The following is an 18,347-nucleotide window of genomic DNA, read 5'->3' on the forward strand; positions in this document are numbered from 1 at the left end:
GTGGGAGCAGGAGGCCATTCAGGAGAGAGTCTTTGTTTTGAGGTCAGAAATCTCTGTAGTCATTGGCTTCTTTTCTCATCCTCTTTGCTCTCAAGTGTGTTGAGGTGAGTCGGGTGGCTTATGACCTCAGCAGATAACCAGAGCGAAGCTCAATGGGAGGGCTGGGAGCCACATCTGCTTTCTCTTGAAGGCCTGCAGTCCTTACTGTTGGGATTGGAGTGTACTCCCAAGCCCAAGAACATGTCAGGCATGACCTGTGCTTCTTCATCTCACCTCAGCCGCCTCAGCCATGCGGGCACAGCATGGTCATAGGACAGTTATCCAGACGCTTCTTCGTGCATTTTGCCTGTTTCCTCATTTTTAAAGCCATGTTGCTGGTCAGGATCATCTCAAAGGCGCTTAAGGTTTTAAACATACAGTGAATCCAACTTGAGCCTTGTCTCACATTTCCTGATCTTTTGGGCGTGGGTGATCCAGAGGCTGAGCTGGGAACCAGGCAGCAGGAGGTGATGTGTCCTGATCTCCTTTCTTCTCAGAGACCTGTGGTGTAGGCTGTTTCTCATTTATGGACCCTGCACAGGGGCCTAAACTCCCTCCTGGCTGCCACCAAATCAGATTGATTACTAGTAAGCACCAGAGATAGTGAGCAGCTTCATGGGGGAAGGCACATCCTCTACTCAACATGGTACTGCTGGAGGGAAACTGAGGCAAGAACACACTTCTGAAGAGCTCGTTTGAATAGTGGAGTCTGGCAGCTCTGAAGAGGGAGGGGCTCAGGGCTCTGCAGAGGGAGTGCCAGGTTGAGTTATTTACTCTGTCCTTCTGGCAAGCCACTTGTGCAGCCCTTGGTTTTGGTTTCTGACCAGTGGAGCTGGAGCTTCATTTTTCTGCAGTACAGAAGTTCAGAAGACACAGCCCAGTTTCATTATGTCTGCATGCTGTCAAGGCCCAGGTGGCTCTGTCCCCTCAGGGATTCCTTGGGCCAGGTCTTCATTTTTATTCACTTTGACAGTTATTTTTAGTCATGAGTACAAGAGTTAATTATTTTTAATAAAGGGAATAGTGTTTGAAACATTGGCCACCTTCTAATTTCAGCTTTAACTGTCTCACAAGACAGGACAGGCTGGGTGGCTGGATCCCATTGGAAGCAACCAACCCTGCAACTGCTAGCCAGACTTGAGGGTCTTCCTGGCAGCTTCCACCCTCTGCCCTTCCTCTTTCAGAGGGGCCAGTTTCTGCTTTCTAGGCTACCCTGCCCCTGGCCAGGGGAGGCAGGAACCACTCCACATCAGCCTCTTCTCTATTTAGTGATAAGTGCTGTTGCCATTAGCAGCCTTCTTTGCCCTGATTGTCATTTAGTTTATTTCCTCGTTTTCCCCAATTCTTTCTTTCTTCAGCTAATAAATGGGCTCTTTGGACTATGGTGGTAGGTGAATAATATTCTATGTGATAACTAAATCATTATTGAAGGCTTCCAAATTTAATTTTTTGTGGTGGTATTTTTAAAACCAAGTGAGGAACACAAGGTCTCAACATGTAGTGGATGTTTCTTTGTGTGGAAACCAAAAGATTTGGGAGTGGCTGATGATGATGCAGCCTCTCCTGTTGACCATGGGCATGGGCCCAAGAACATGGATTGACACATTTTTCTTGGGACCTGGCAGGTGGCAGGCAGTGGGAGAGGCACAGGTGGCTCCTGGTGCTATTCGGGGGTGGGTGTCAAGGGGCCTCCTGCACTTCCTGCTGAGAGCACTGCTGTGAGCCATGCTGCTTCTGCTCCCATGCGTGAGGTCCTGTGAAGATGAGCTGCTCTCTGGACAGCCCCTGGAAAGTCAGGGTTGCCCTGGCTGACATGTGTCTATGTGACTTAGGGCTGGCTAGCGGTCCGGATGTGCTCGAGACAGACGGCCTCCAGGAAGTGCCTCTCTGCAGCTGCCGGATGGAGACCCCCAAGAGCCGTGAGATCACCACCCTGGCCAACAACCAGTGCATGGCTACTGAAAGTGTGGACCACCAAGTAAGCAAGTTTATTTTCACTACAAAGCAATGTTGGTCTGTCATGCCCCAGAAAGCACAGAGCTCCCATTAAATTCCAGATTGTGGCTCCCAGTTGGTGACATTGGGAAGCGCGGTTCGAAACCTCTGGGAGTTAGTACAGGACCATGCAGGCCCAGAGTTTGTTAAAAAGGGGGTTGGTAGGTGCACTGAATAAAAGTGGCTTCTTTTGGGCCTTTGTGTGGGGGGGTCTTTCCTGCTGTGCTGTGATTTCATAAGTGAGCAGGTGGAGGCAGGAGAGTCACACCAGCAGGATATCCTCCTGCCCAGGATGGTGGCTCCTGGCAAGACAGGTTAAGACAAACAGTTTTGTGAAATTGAGTTACTTCCCCCCTGCCATCTATGACTCAGACACTGAGAGGGTTTCACTGACGCTTTCTCCCTTGCTCCGTCCAAAAGAGAAGAGGAAGAACAGGCAGTGCGGAGAGGGAATGCCTTTTCTGAGAATTTCTCCACAGCTGTTTTTGGCAAGATTTCTTTCAGCCCGTGGAGCCACTTAACAGTGGGTAGCTGTGGGGAAGGGCTGAGCAGAGAGCTTGTTGGCATGAGGCCAGGAGAGGTCCACTGTCCCAGGCCTATGCCTTCTAGGGGATGGATGAGGTTAGACATGGTGCCTTGGTCCTGTCTTCTAGCCCTCCTCTTTGGAGCTTCTCTCATTGGCTGAAGTTTTGAGTCTTAGCTGTAAGTTTTAGAAATGAATGAAGTGTTGATAGCAAAGCAGCTCATAGCATGTCTCTATGCAGGGTGCTGCCTGAGCTATTCCATGTGTAGGGCCTGCGATCTCCTTGTGCTCACAGATCAGGGCACAGAGGCCAGGCAGCCCCCTGTCCAGGTCCCTGGCTCCAGGGAAAGAGCAGCAGGAGTGGCCCTGTTCAGAGGCCAGCCAGTGTTGCCCCATGTTGTGAGGGGCCAGCATTGGCTGAGCTGTTGGAAACTCACTTGGTGGCCCTTTCCTGACTCCTCTGCACATAGCCACAGTTCCTGGTCCGTGGATCTGGCTGGTTCTCGCTTCTGGCTGATCTCGCTTCTCTAGAAAGGTGCTGTTTCTGCTGATGCTTCTGGCCCTGGAACCACATGAAAACCCCTGGGTTAGGGAGGATATCACAAACATGTCCTGGTGCCAGAGCTGGCCTTCTTTTGGTTAGTGTCCTCCTCCAAGTTCTTAGTCTGTGTCTTGCCAGAGGAAGAGACCAGCGCTTGTTGGCTTCTCCCAGGCTGTGGCGGCTCTGCAGCTCTCACCCGCGACTCCTCACAGGCGCAACTTGCCACGTTTTTGTCATGCTCGAACTCTTCAGAGCCCTTAACTGCATTGTAAGAGGAGCTTTCTACAGTGAGAAGGTGATGTGGCTCAGCCCAGGCCCTCGCTTGCTTCTGCCTTCACCAGCAGAACTGCGGATTTTCCTTCATTGTCCTGCTATGGGAAGTCTTTAGTACAGCCCACTTTTCCCTCGTCTGCTAGGCTAGTTTCATACCAGATGGGCAGGATGCCTGGCTACGTCTTTCTTCTCAGAGTAAGGCACAGGGCTCCGACAGCCTCTGGTGGTGTGCAGTGGACTTGGTTTGCCGCCCCTCCCTTCTCCCTTTAGCATCTTTTGAACTTATGGTCTTTTCTGCGTTTGATGTAAAATTAGATCTAGAAAACCACAAAGCAAATGTCGGGCTTAGCCAGTTCATCTCAGGTGAGTTCTGGAAGCACCATCAAAATCAAGGTCAAGAAATAGAACTTGACTCTCTCCCCACCCACCCAGGCTGTCAGACCCTCAAGGTCTTCTGGACCTGTGAATCCCACACTCAGATCACAGTTCAGTAGGTCCCTCTGTATTTTTTGGCAAAACTGCAGCTTGATAAGGAGATGGAACAGGTTTAGCTCAATCCCTTTGCATGACCATGGAGGTATTGGCCCAAGACCAGGCCCCACATAGTTGCTTGTCTCCCTTTCTCTGGTGTTAGCAGCTGTTGATGCCTGATGCCTGTGTTTTTGATGTGTGGGAGGTTTCAGAATGGTGCTCTCCTGAATCTGTGGGTTATCTTGCATTTATTGGCTGAAATGTCTCTGCTGCCTCTTTATCCAGCAGTACCTCCCAGAAGCAAGACAGGCCTTTTGTTTGCCAGTCCTCGAGGTACTGAATTGTTTTCTATCAGCTTCTAAAGTTGACCAGTTCTTCCTTTTGCAACATCATTATGAACTCATGAATTTAGTAATGTTTGATGGGTGTAATTCTTTGTGTTATTGTTGAAGTTCAGATAGCCCCACGTTGACCCATATTGGATCCTCTTCCTGTTGATGGGGCAGGGTCTGTGAGGTCAGAACTGTTTTCCTTGATGACACCTAAGAGGCTATATGTCTTGTCTTGTGTGTTGTACTGTGTCCCCCCATTCCATCCCCCACCCCCCCACCCCCGTGTTGGGATCAAATCCAGGGATGCTCTGCCACTGAGCTACGTCCTCAGCAACTTCCAATGTCATTCAATCATGCAGGGTAAAAGATTGGTTCCAAGTGTGAGCAACTAGAAGTGCATTGGTCATGGAGAAATTCCATGTTGCAATAGATCCTTAAGAAACCATCACTTATGGAAAGATTATCCACAATTATCTGCTCTGTGACTGCAGAAGCAGATATGAGAATCCCTCATCTTTTTTTTTTTTTAAGAGAGAGAGAGAATTTTAATATTTATTTTTTTTTAGTTTTCGGCAGACACAACATCTTTGTTTGTATGTGGTGCTAAGGATCGAACCCGGGCCGCACGCATGCCAGGCGAGCGTGCTACCGCTTGAGCCACATCCCCAGCCCAAGAATCCCTCATCTTTTATTAAACTAGATATTAAAGAATTTTGCAAATAATAGAAGACAGTGATATTCATTACAAATTTGTGATGTTTAGGAGGGCAGAGTGTGTGTGGTAAAGCATCTCCTTAGCATGTGCAAGGCCCTGAGTTTTGTCCTGGGCCCTTCAAAATAAATTTTTAAACAATGCTTCAGGAAACAGTTTTATATTAAAATGTATTCTTTATATTAATATGATAAGTTTATTGTTTTTTCTTTATTTATTTTAGTGGTACTAGAGATTGAACCTGGGGCAACCTATCACTGAGCTACATCCCCAGACCTTTTCAGTTTTGATTTTGAAATGAGGTCACAATAAGTTGCCCAGGTTAGTTGTCTTCCGTGAAAGGTGTTGATCTTCTTTGGTGGTAAGTCTATCTCAGCATTGGCCAGAAGCTGATCCTCTTGTATAACTCCTCTCTCTCTTGACTTTTTTTCACTCAGGTGTGTGGAAGCATAATTTGCACATGGTGGAAGTCAAAAGAGTTATTGGTGCTCAAAAAGTTTTGTATTTTGGAGCATTTGGGGTTGAGATTGGGGATACTCAGTTGACTGTATTGAACTCTTTGTTATTATGTATTTATTTCATTTACATTGGCTTCTTTTAGATTCCCAGGCTGAAATCCAGCATTTGGGTCCCCCAAATCTTTCTTTGATGATTGTTGTTTCTTCTCTTGACAGTGGGTTCAAACTTTAGCATTGCTGATCTTTTGGGTCAAATAATTCTTTGTCATGGGGAGGTGCTTCCTGTTGGATGTTGAATGTTTAACAGCATCTCTGGTCTCCATCTATCAGGTGTAGTTACTTTCCCTAGTTATAATCACAAGTGTCCCCACAAATTGCCAAATGTTGCTGGGAGTTTGGGTGTGCAAGATTGCCCCCATAGAGGATCACTAGTCCAGAGTCACCTTACTGAGTTGGGTGCTGTGCTGGCAGATAGTCCTGTGGATTTATATTTTACCTTGAGCTCACCGTCTTCCCCATGTCAAGGAGGCATCTTCTGGCCTGTGCCTGCCCCATACCTGTGATCACCATTGAGTGCTGGTTTCCAGGACTGTGGCCCTTGGACTTTGTCCCTTTGCAGCTATGTTGGCCTTTGGCAACCCAACTGGGACATCAGTGAGTTGTGACCTGCGTCACTTCTTTCCGTGTTTTCTGCTGGAAAGCTGGGACTCATGGTCAGCCCCCACCTGGAGGGTAGCCCCACTTTTAGTTCTTTGGGTGGCCCCAGGCTCTCTGGGGAGTTCGGACACTGCCTGTCCTAGGAGAATGGCATCAGGCAGAGCTGTTGGCACCCTGGCTGGAAGCATCTTTGCCTCTTCAACTTTTAGGACAGAGAAGTGCATCTGTTCTGAACCTCCTCACACTTCCCCCAGAATGACCACTGCCTTCTGACCACAGAGATGGCCGTTGCCCTTTGCATGGTGGGTAGGGTGGGGGTGGGGGAAGCAGGGCGACTCTGGTGTCTGTCTCAGAATGGCAGTGCGTTTTAAGGCATGCCCCCAGACAACCTCTGGTCTCCTGGTTTCTCCTAGTGTTTTCCCCCTACCGAAAGACGTGCTTTCTCCTCTTGTTCCTTGCCTTCCCATGTGGCACTGCCTCGGTCCCCCTTCTGCTATGCTCCGTGCCTGCCTCAGTCTGGGCTGTCTGTGATCTGGTTTAGCAGCACCTGGGATGCTGAAGTGTTCACAGCAGAGCAGGTGGGATGCCTAATTCCATTTCCTTTCTGGAACCACTTAAAATACATCTCCCCTCAGAGTTAAGAATACCATGTGTTCCATTTTTTGTTTTCTATGTACTTGCTGTATACTCACCTCTAACTGATGGGGGTTGGTGTCTTTGTGGGTCTCTTCAGACGCGTCTCATCTCTCTCCTGCGGGGGCACACGTGTCTGGCTCCCTCTTGTCTGAGTGGCATTATCTTGAGTCCCTTCTTGAGAGAGTACTTGGGAGAGAATGTTTTGAAACTTTGCATTCTCAGAATGTTCTGTCTCATGTAGTGGACAGTTTGCCCTCTTATTCCAACCCCAGAGTAGATGTCATCTCTGTATTGAGGGTGTGCCAGTGCCTCTTGTACACAAGCCCCCTCAACACCACGTCTGTGCCACCTTATCCAGGTTTTGGCTGTTGACCTCAGCCTTCATCTTTCCTCAGCTTGCTGGGGCGAGCCCTGTGCTGCATGGTGCCATCTCTTCGAGGAGCCTAGATGCTAGGTACACTATCCAGGGCTTTCCTGCCCTTGCTGCACCTGGTTGCACCTGCTTGGGCCGTGGTACAGGAGGAAGGTTCTTGCCTCTGGACATACCTGGCTGTGCTGCTAGGCAAGTCGCTGTAAGCCAGTGGAGTCCAAGGCAGACTCAGGCTTTCACCTTGGCCTGGAGGTGGCCTAGACCCCACTGCCAGGCTTCAGGGGCTTAGAGGATGGAGAGGACCCTGAGGAAGAGAGCCTGTGGGAGTAGCTGTCCAGAATCGGCCCAGGTTCTTCAACAGGTGAATAGCAGGAGAGGAAGCAAAGGAGAGGCAACCCTGCAGAGGATAGGAGACCAGCAGGTGCCCCGTGCTCAGCATGTGTGTCTTGATGGACCAGTGTGAAAGCCTTTGAACCTGGGTCTCACTGCTCTGAGGATTTCACTACTGCTGTTTTGGGGTGTGAAGATGGCCCAAGGTTATGTTAAATATGGCTTATTAGCAGTACATCTGAATTATTTAAGAGCAAAATGGTTTGATTTCTCCCATGAATGCACCAGCCCATGTTTTCCTGACCAGAAGTGTCATGGGGATGCAGCTCAGATGAGAGCAGAGTATGTTAGTGATTCTTGAAATTAGGTACTGCCCTTGTGGGGTCCATTGTTCTTTGCTCTGTGTTCTTGAAACTTTTGAACAGAATGTTTAGTGAAACAGTGAAGCCCTCTACAGCTGCAGGAAGGCCTGGGTGATGGCAGGTGTGTTGAGGCCTGGGTGCCTGGTGCTCTCTCCCTGTAGGGGGGTGCCAGGCCTTCAGTCCCAGGATTCTGTCTGCCCTTGTTCCTGCCCAGAGGCAGGCAGGTTTGAGTCTGTTTTGCCAACTCAGTGCCTGATTGCCCGGTTGTTTTCCATCCTTCCCAGTGCTTGCCTTGTGCTGCTGCTCTACCACACATTCCTGGGGAGCCTTCTGGGGCTGCTTTGAGTGCTGATGTGCCCCTGCTTTGCTCACCTACTTTTTCTTTTGTACCTCTGTTTTCCATCCCTGACCAGGTTCCACTGTCATTCCTTTGAAGTCCTCTTTCTAAAACACCACCCTGTTTGCATTCTGCCAAGTCAGCAGGACCCTCTACCCCAACTCACTCATTTTAGCAGCCGGGCAGAATCATGCATTTTATCATTTTTATGACTATGAATAAGTTGTGCTTATTATAAAACTTCAGACATGCACAAAGAAGGAAGTATAAATTTGCCTCTGACTCCAGAATTGAGGTTCTTACTATTTTTGTGTGTCCTTCCAGACTTGATTGTGTATATACCACATCAAGTTTCTTTTTCCAAATGACTTGCTTTTTCCTTTAATGTATTGCAAATAGTTTTCCAAATCGGCAGGTGTGAACAGTCTGCCCTAGCAGGTCTTGACCAGGGCTCAGAGCGGGTCATTTGGTGTTGTCAGGGAGTGGATGGCTTTTTCAGGATGTATAGGCCCTGCTTCTTCCCCTTCCATTTTTTGTTGAATGCATATGGGGTAATGCCCATACTATCTTAACAAAACAAAACACCTCCCTAGTGATGCTTACACAATTCTGGGTGAAGCCCCTTGCTGGTCTGGCAAGTCATGTGTACCACCTGGGAATGTGCTGCCCCTGTGGACAGACCTGTGTTGTTCCTGCTCTTCTGTTGTTGCAAGCTTGTATCTGGAGACAGGTTGAAAGACCTGGTGACATCCGGCAGAGTGAAAGAATGCTGGAGGCTGTTATGTCACATTTCTTTGATCACCAGGATATTCGAACATTGTCTCATTTGTTTTGGGAGCACTTGTAGTAGTTTGTGAATTGCCACTGTTTCTTTTGTTTGGCTATTTTTACTTTCTTATTGGCTCTCAAAGAGCTTTACACGTTAACCAGCAGCACCCTTTGTCTGGGTGGCAAATAGCCACCTGCTGTCTGGTGCCTGGCAGCACATAGTCTTTCAGGTGTCCTCACCTCAGAGTTGCCTTTGCTTTCCTCTAGGATTGTCCCTGAGTCCAGCCTTTCAGGACCTCCAGGGCCCACACCCCTCAGGCAGACCAGAGGACATTTCTTCCTGCTATCTCACACCTCGGCTCTGACCCTGTTGTGTAGGCTCCTCCCACTGGTCTGGTCTACTCAGGAGTTGGTCATGTCGTTTCCTACAGCTCACCATAATGATCTGTGCCATCCTTCTCTCCTCTCACCCCGATAATGTCCTAATTTCTGTTTGAGTGAAGCTGCTGGTCCCCTCAGTGTGGTCCTTTGGCTGCTGCCTTCCACAGGCGGTGCAGAAAACGAGACTTCCTTTCTTAGGTTCCCAGTGCTGGCAGGTGTGCAGCGAGTGCTGCTATGTGTGTTCCCAGTCGAGACCTGACTTGCACTGCCCATGGCTTCTTTAGTCAGCTCGCACTTGCTGAACACCACCTCTGTATCAGGCACTTGCCAGGGCCTGGCAGGTGGGGACGCTGTTTTTTCACAACTCTGTCACTAACCCCTGGTCTTGTCTGATTGCAGTTGGGCCGGTGCACGAACAGCGTGGTCAAGTATGAGCTGATGCGACCGTCCAACAAGGCGCCACTCTTGGTGCTGTGTGAGGACCATCGGGGCCGCATGGTGAAGCACCAATGCTGTCCTGGCTGCGGCTACTTCTGCACAGCGGTAAGAGCCCAGCCCACCTGGTGGGCCTTTCATGTCCTCTAGAAACTCATCCCAGTGACTTGTCCCAAGTCTGGGGCCCACCCTGAGTAGGTCTTCAGCGAGACAGGGTCTCACTGAGTTGCTGAGGCTGACTTTGAACTTGCGATCCTCCTGCCTCAGCTTCCTAAGTTGCTGGGTTTTTTTTTTTTTTTTAAGAATTTTTTTTTTTTCCGAGAGAATTTTTTTTTAGATTTTTTTATTTTTTTTTATTTTTTAGTTATTGGCAGACACAACATCTTTGTTGGTATGTGGTGCTGAGGATCGAACCCAGGCCGCACGCATGCCAGGCGAGCGTGCTACTGCTTGAGCCACATCCCCAGCCCACTTGCTGGGTTTATAGGCGTGCACCACTGCTCCCAGTTAGACATGCCCAGTCCTGCCTATGGGGCATCCTCTGCTCCCTGCACTGTGAATTCCTGAGTTAGATGGGAGACACATCTCCTCCCTCTCCTGCACCTTCCTGTTGTGGCTAGGATCTTGTCTTCATTGACTCCCTCAGATATCTCCTCACCAGTGCCCGAGACCCCCCGAACAGTTCCGTTCCCCATGGAGCCCTGGTGGGCAGCACTTGCCTTTGCCTCTAGCCTCAGGCTTCTGCAAATATCTGCTGCTCCTTTGTGAACCGGGCCAGGAGCTTCCACTCCAGGTCTTAGCTTGGATTCCACACCTTATATCCTACCTTATCTTCCAGCACCCTTTTTGTTCTGCCAAGGAGAGCTGCTTCTCTACATCTTCTTGTCTAGCGGTTTTGTTTGTTTGTTTTGGTTTTTTTAATATTTATTTTTTTAGGTGTAGTTGGACACAATCCCTTTTTTAAATTAATTAATTATTTTTTTTATGTGGTGTTGAGGTCTTGCACGTGCTAGGTGAGCGCTCTACCTCTGAGATAAAACCCCAGCCCTTCTTATCTAGCTTTTTACAAGAGTGGCCATTCTCATGGTTCTTGTTTGCACAGTACTCACTGAAATGCCAGCAGTGTCTCCTTCACTCTGTGACCCAAGACTCTTGTACCGTCTGCTCTGCAGAACTTGGGCCCTCTGAAATCCTCCTGGACCATATCTCTTATGGAGTCTCTTGCTTGGCTAGAGAATCTGAACAACAATGGTTACTGGGGGGCTGGGGGCACTGAGGTGACCTCTGTGGCTTCTGTTCTCTGTGGAAGTTGCTGGCAGATGTGGGTGCTCTAAGCAGATACACTATTCTTGCTTCTCAGCAGCATGGGGCCAGGACTAAGGGCCTACCTGGTTCACCTGCTTGCTCTATCTGCCTGTTTCAGTAGAGCTATTTTTCTGAATGTTAGCTCCAGTTTTTTCAAAGAGTGACTTTTGTCTTCCTGTCTTTAGGGTAATTTCATGGAATGTCAGCCCGAGAGCAGCATCTCTCATCGTTTCCACAAGGACTGTGCCTCTCGAGTCAACAATGCCAGCTATTGTCCCCACTGTGGGGAGGACACCTCCAAGGCCAAAGAGGTGACCATAGCGAAAGCAGACACGACATCCACAGTGACCCTGGCCCCTGGGCAGGAAAAGAGCCTGGTCACCGAGGGCAGGGCGGACACGACCACGGGCAGGTACTTGACCAAGTGGCTCTGACTGGATTCTCTGGGCCGAGCCACTGTTGGGTCCTTCTAGTTGTTGGTTTCTCCTGCTTTATGCAGAAGTCTCGGCCTACTTTTTTTTTTTTTTTTTTTTTTAATGGTACTGGCTATTGAACTTAGGGGTGTCTGCCACTGAACCACATCCCTAGCCCTTCACTAATTTTTATTTTGAGACAGGGTCTCACTAAGTTACCCTTGCTGGCCTGGAACTTGCCTCCTCCTGTTCCAGCCTCCTGAGGCACTGGGATTACAGGCATTCCACCCAGCTTAATCTCAGCCAGCTCTGATGCTTATTGTGATTTCTGACATTTAAGAAACAGCTGACATTAATTTATTGCCATTTATATATGGGTCTCTTTTAGGTTTTGTAGATTCAGTTGCCTGTTTTCATGCTACCTGATGGATGTGGCTTTGTGAGTTCTGTCACCAGCACAGTCCCTGCAGTGATTATTTGATAAGCCTGAAGCATCCATCAGCTGCTGCAGGCTCTTCCTGCTACACTCTTTTTTTTTTTGGTATTGGGGATTGAATCCAGGGCCACTTAACCATTGAGCTACATGCCCAGGCCTCCCCGCCCTCTGTCCCCCAGTCCCGCTTTTTTGGCGGTGCTGGGGATTAGAACTAAGCTATAGCCCCAACCCTCTGCCTCCCCTTTTCATTTAAAATTTTGAGACAGGGTCTCACTGAGTTGCTGAGGCTGACTTTGAACTTGCGATCCTCCTGCCTCAGCTTCCTAAGTTGCTGGGTTTATAGGCGTGCACCACTGCTCCCAGTTCCACTACAGTCTTCATGGCAGGGTAGAAGCCTCTCTGGAGACAGGAGAACAGTCTGGAACAGTATTCACAGAGACTCATAGCATCACTTTCCTGAAGGAGTCCAGTGGAAGTGGCTAAAACTGTTTAGAGTTGACGTTGTCAGCAAAAGAAAAGGATAGTTGCAGCACCCAGTTCTCCCTCCAGCCATAGCCTGGTGGTAAGGGAGGTGATGCAGAGACCCTTCCAGAGTGGCAACCATACCCACAGGCCACCCAGAAAAAAGGGGAAAGCAGAGCTTAAGAAGTTTCATGCTGATAGAAAGAAAATTAAGACTTAATGGAAGATCTTTTAAAGGACACAAATTATGAACCCTCCAAACTAAAGATTAGAGAAATGTCGACTCAGTGGGTTTCTGTCTCCTGGGGAGGGCAGCAGGTGGGATAAGTGTGACTCAGGAGCCTCACCCCTCACTTGAGTGGGGTTCTGAATTCAGGGCTGTCACATCCTGGACAAAGCAGGTAGCAGGTGATCTGGCCATTGTCTCTGCTGGAGAAGCAGCTTGTGGGACAGGTGGAAGCAGATGGTATTTTGTGTTTTCATTGATTTTTCACGAGAAGAGGTTTTCGAATGCCCAAAACCGACGTTTCAATAATTTCCTCCCCCTGAAGCACTGCTGGAGCCCCACTCTCTGAGGACGACAAGCCGCAGAGTGTAGCTCCCCACGTGCCTGAGGGCTTCGATCCCACCGGGCCAGTGGGGCTGGCGAGGCCGACCTCTGGCCTTTCCCAGGGACCTGGGAAGGAAACCTTGGAAAGTGCTCTGATCGCTCTGGACTCGGAAAAGTAAGAGCTGGTTTTGGAGATGATCACTGTGTTATGCCCCGGGGGGGGGGGGAGGGGGTCACTATGCTTTCCAGCTGTTTGAGTGACACCATTGATCAGAACAACTCTTGTGTTTTTATAGTGTTTGGGGAAACCATTGCAATTTGGTCCTGGGGAGGCCCTTGAAATCCTAAGTGAGGACAGTCAAAAGACCCTAGAGACCCACTCCCTAAGTATGCCGCCCACAGACCACTAACAAAAACACCATCCCGGAGCCCACTCCCAGCTGTGGAGGCTTTCCTAACAGCTCCATACCCCATATATCCAGATACCTGCAAGCACTTCTGGCCCACAGGACGCCCAGGTCCTCCCTTCGGTGGGACAACCTCACCTTCCTCCAGGAGGAAGAGCAGCATGTTTACTCTTCCATGAATAGAAAAATCCTGGTGCCGACAAAGTCCTAGTGTACCTCTTCCTCACCTGGGTGGGCCTCCTCCTAGCTTCCTCTCTGTTTGGTCTCTCAGTCTGTTCTTACAGCGACTGTTGCGTTCACTTGTTGCTTATAGTCCCTACTGCACCAACTACGCCCTGACTATTCCTGACTCCTGCCTATCCCCATACCCCAGTTATTGATGTACATTTATCAGTTTAGTTATTGATTTAAGTTTTCACAGCATAAAACCTGGGTCCCCACTCTTGCAGCCCCAGGCCCTTCTTTACTGCTGGAAGTTGGCTTATGTAGCTTGGTGGCAGCTCTTGTCACCCACTGTGCTACAGGCAGAGAGTGGGCTGTACACATGGCCTCATTGTTGCTGTGCTGAGTGTGAAGGTGGCTCTTCAGGGTCTCCCTCCACCTGCTGCAGAGCAGTGGCTTGCCCTTGACCCCTGGTTCTGTTGCCACATCTGCAGAAGCTCCTAGTGTGAGCATTCTCATGCCATAACCAAAAAGGGGTTGACTGTAAGATGCTTCAAGACTGGTGGCTTCATTGTGTGTGACCTTGAGGAACTGGCAGGCAGCTGTACCCCACGGGCCTTTGGCTTCCAGGTTTACGGATGCAACTTGGGCTGTGCTGACCATGACCTCTGCTTTCCTACAGACCCAAGAAGCTTCGCTTCCACCCGAAGCAGCTGTACTTCTCTGCCAGGCAGGGCGAGCTACAGAAGGTGCTCCTCATGCTGGGTGAGTTGCCTGCATGGGCACCCAAAGGAACGGAGCACAGTCCTATTGGTTACCGCTTTCTTTTATGAGCCTGATCTTACTATTGCTCTGTTCATGAGCCTCTGGCACATGACTGGGAGTGCCCAGTGGCACCATCCTGCTTCTGATGTTCATGTCCACCTACTCGTGGCACTGGGACACTCTGCATTTCTAACTTTTGAAAAGGAATTAGGTGACGATTAAATCAGTTAGAAATGTAGGTGCCTAAAAAGCGATACTAGTGCTGGGGCCTGTTGTGAGCGCTGCAGAGGGAGCCTTGTCCGTCCATCTGTGGACAGGTGGTAGTGGTGCACCCGTGTAGCCTGAGCTCTGAGCCCATGGCTCCAGGCTTGAGGGCTCAGAAGTTTATCTACTCTGGGCTCAAAGAGGTGATTAAAAAGTCTTTTGCCTTGGAGCTGGGGTTGTGGCTCAGTGGTAGAGTGCTTGCCTAGCATGTGTGAGGCACTGGGTTTAATTCTCAGCACCACACATAATTAAATGAAAAAAATAAAGGTCCATCAACGTCCTTAAAAAAAAAAAAAGGCTTTTGTCTCCCAGCAAAACATGAGAGAAGTTGAACAATTTGCTCTTGGGGAGAAAAAAAAAAAGGTTTATTTAACTTTGACCAAAATGGCTGTTGACTCTTTTCCTTCTGACTTCACACAGTCTAAGTCACTTCACTTCTGTATGGCTGGCTTCTTTGCTGAGTGTCTGACAGATGTCCAAGTTGTTGGTCACAGGACCCCAGAGCCAGTTTTATCTTTGTCAGTGTCCTCACAGGCCTAGGGAGGCTCAGCCCAAGAACACACAAGAACAGATCCAGGCCCCCAGACAGGGAGGGGACGAGGAAGGGGCAGGTGTTGTTACCTGCCTTTGATGGACAATTCTGCCAGCTGGGTTGTGTGTTGTCAGTCTTCTAAGCAGATGGGGCCTGGCCCAGACCAGACAGACCAGACAGAGCTGGCTCCAGCTGGCTCGGCACTGGCTATTGGTCTGGAAGCTGCCAGCTCTGGGTGTCACAGCCATCAGGGTCATCTGGAGGCACATCAGTGGCGACAGCAGCGTAACTGGCTATACCATGTTTGTTCACAGTTGATGGAATCGACCCCAACTTCAAAATGGAGCACCAGAACAAGCGCTGCCCACTACACGCTGCGGCAGAGGCCGGCCACGTGGACATCTGCCACATGCTAGTTCAGGTTTGGAGGCGCGGCTTGCCCAGACCTCTCCCTCGCTGTCCTTCATGTTTGTTGGAGTGAAGTGACTCCAGGTTCCTAGCTGCCAGGAAAGCAGCCTCCTGTCCCTCATGGCCCTGGGGCTGCTGGCCCTGCTCCAGCTGTTTCTGGCCCACAGGACGCCCAGGTCCTCCCTTCGGTGGGACAACCTCACCTTCCTCCAGGAGGAAGAGCAGCATGTTTACTCTTCCATGAATAGAAAAATCCTGGTGCTGACAAAGTCCTAGTGTACCTCTTCCTCACCTGGGTGGGCCTCCCTCTAGCTTCCTCTCTGTTTGGTCTCTCAGTCTGTTCTTACAGTGTGGCTGTGTGTCGACTTGTTTAGTTTTAGTTTAGGTTTAGGTATTGGTATTTATTGACCTATTGCCAAAGATAAGGGTTCGCTTCAGCCCAAACCTTCCCCCACCCCCCACTATCTGGTTACTTTTTTATCTTCAGAACTTGCTTTAATTATATAAGGGATTTTTTTAAAAAACATATTTAAAATTTGTAATTGACATATAATAATTGCACACATTTATTGGGTACAGGGCGATGTTTCAAAATATGTATATAATACGTAACAGATCCAGGCATTTGGTGTATCCATTACCTCAAATGTTGGTCATTTCTTTAGAGAACATTCAAAATCCTCTCTACTAGCTGTTTTGAAATATTCAGTTAATTGTGCCAATCATAGTTACCCTCTTCTGCTGTGGAAGATTAGAAGTCACCCCTCCTGCCAGCTGCTCCCTATATCCATTGGCCATCCTCTCCAGCTCCCCATCCCACCCTTCCCAACCTCTGGGAACCAGTCATCTGTTCTTTGCTTGCACATTTAAATGAGAACATGCAGTATGGGTCTTTCTGCATCTGACTTATTGTACCCAACATAATGTCCTCCATGCTTATCCATGTTGCCAAAGATGGCAGGACTTCATTCTTTATGGCTGAATAATATTCCACTGTGTTCACCTCACACTTTCTTTACCCATTCATCTGTGGAAGAACACCTCGGATGAAAACAAATCTTGGTGCTGGTGAACCTTGCTGCAGTCAGCACATGAGAGCAGATTTCTCTTCGACTTACGGATTTCCTTTCCTTGGCATTTGTGCTCAGGAGTGGGTGCTGGATCAGATGATGGTTCTATTTCTGATTTTTTGAGAAGCCTCCATACTACTTCTCTAGTGACTGAACTAATTTATGCTCCTACCAGCAGTGTGTAGAGCCCCCTGTCCACATTCTCACTGATATGTGTCATTTGTCAGTAGCCTTTCTACTGGGGTGAGATGATATCTCACTGTGGATTTGATTTTCCTGCTTCTCTCTCTTTTTTTTTTTGGTACCAGGGATTGAACCCAGAGGCATATCCACATCCCTAGTTGTGAACCACCAGGTTTCTTAGAGTCTCGCTAAGTTGTTGAGCCTGGCTTTGAACTCGCAACCCTCCTGCCTCAGCCTCCCAAGCTGCTGGGATTATAGGATTATGCCACCACGCCTGGCCTGTTTGTATATCTTCTTTTGAGAAATGTCTTTGCAGAATTTTTGTCCATCTTAAAATTGAATTATTCTATTTGGTATACATTGTAGAATTTAAGCACTCATCACATGAATAGTTGGCAGGTATAGTCTTCCATTCTGTAGGTTGCCTCTCAGCTCTGTTGATTGTTTCCTTGGTGTTCAGAAGTTTTTTGGTTTGATGTAATCCCATTTGTCAGGTTTTGCATTTGTTGCCTGTGCTTTTGTGAGTCATATCCAAAAAATCTTTGCCCTACCAATATCTTAGAGCATTTCCCCTGTTTTCTTCTGGTAGTGCCATAGTTTCAGTTCCCACACTACTTGTTGAAGAGACTATTCTCTGTTGTGTTTTCCTGGTGCTTTTTATCAAAAAACCATCAGCTGTGAATATGTGGATTTATTCCTGACGTTCTATTCTGTTGCACTGGTCTGTGTGCCTTGCTTTTATGCCAGTAGGCTGCTATTTTGGTTAATATGGCTTTATAGTTATTGTGGGGCCTTCAGCCTTCATTCTTTTTGCCCAGGATTGCTTTGGTATTCAGAGTGTTTTGTTTTTCCGTATGAATTTTAAGAGTGTTGTTTCTCATTTCCATGAAGAATGTTGGTGGTATTTTGATAGAAATTGCACTGAATCTATGGGTCACCTGTAGTTTAATATTTAACAGTATTCTTTCAATTCATGCACTTGGAAGATCTTCCTATTCTTTGATGTCCTCAACTTCTTTCATCATTGTTCTGTGAATTTCACTTAGAGATCCTTCACCTCTTTGTTAAATTTATATAAATATATGTGTGTGTGTGTGTGTATTCATATTGTCTTTTACTGAAATTTTGTTGGTAGTATATGAAAAACCTACTGACATTTCAATATTAGGGTACCCTGCAACCTTACTGATTTCAGGCATCAGTTGTAACTGGTGGAATCTTTAGGTTTCCCTATAAATAAAATCACAATATCTGCAAACAGGTAATTGGCCCTCCTCCTTCCTCTCGGATGCTCTGTTTCTTTGTCCCCCTCCTTTCCAGTAGTATACTGAGTAAGTGGCCAAAGCTAGCATCCTTGCCTTGTCCTGGGTCTTGGAGAAAGTCCCTGAATTCCCCTTCACCATGGCACTGTTGAGGGTCTGCCATGTGGCTTTGGGCTTTGTTGTGTCGCATGTGGTCCCTCTACCTCATTGATGGATAGTATTATTAGGAGGGGGTATTAAATTTTATTGAATGGTTTTGCTGCATCTGTTGAGGCAGTCACGTTTTGTCTTTTGTGGTGTTGCTATGACAGGTTACTCTTTTGTGTTTGTGCATGTTGAATCATCCTTGCATTTCTGGGATGACCCCCATGCCCCACCCGTAGCTAATGATCTTTTTGATGTACTATTGGATTCAGTTTGTTAGCATTTTGCCAGGAAATTTTAATGTATCTACATGTGGGAAATTGTTCTGAAGTCTTTTTTTCATTGTGTCCTTCTCTGGTTTTTG

The 18,347-nt window shown here is 48.2% G+C and overlaps 1 protein-coding gene across 6 annotated transcripts in view; it reads left to right on the forward strand.

Annotated features, from left to right (window-relative positions):
- The window catches only part of Ehmt1 (euchromatic histone lysine methyltransferase 1), a 149,513-nt gene that overhangs the window by 95,781 nt on the left and 35,385 nt on the right, over positions 1–18,347 (forward strand). For all 6 annotated transcript variants that reach the window (XM_071601205.1, XM_071601204.1, XM_071601206.1 and 3 more), the window contains 6 exons: positions 1,872–2,017; positions 9,585–9,728; positions 11,111–11,337; positions 12,788–12,961; positions 14,038–14,120; positions 15,231–15,337. In XM_071601205.1, the coding sequence (XP_071457306.1) occupies positions 1,872–2,017; positions 9,585–9,728; positions 11,111–11,337; positions 12,788–12,961; positions 14,038–14,120; positions 15,231–15,337 (881 nt within the window). The remainder of the gene's footprint in view (positions 1–1,871; positions 2,018–9,584; positions 9,729–11,110; positions 11,338–12,787; positions 12,962–14,037; positions 14,121–15,230; positions 15,338–18,347) is intronic.

The sequence above is a fragment of the Marmota flaviventris genome, chromosome 13, assembly GCF_047511675.1.
Source record: "Marmota flaviventris isolate mMarFla1 chromosome 13, mMarFla1.hap1, whole genome shotgun sequence".
NCBI lineage: Eukaryota > Metazoa > Chordata > Mammalia > Rodentia > Sciuridae > Marmota > Marmota flaviventris.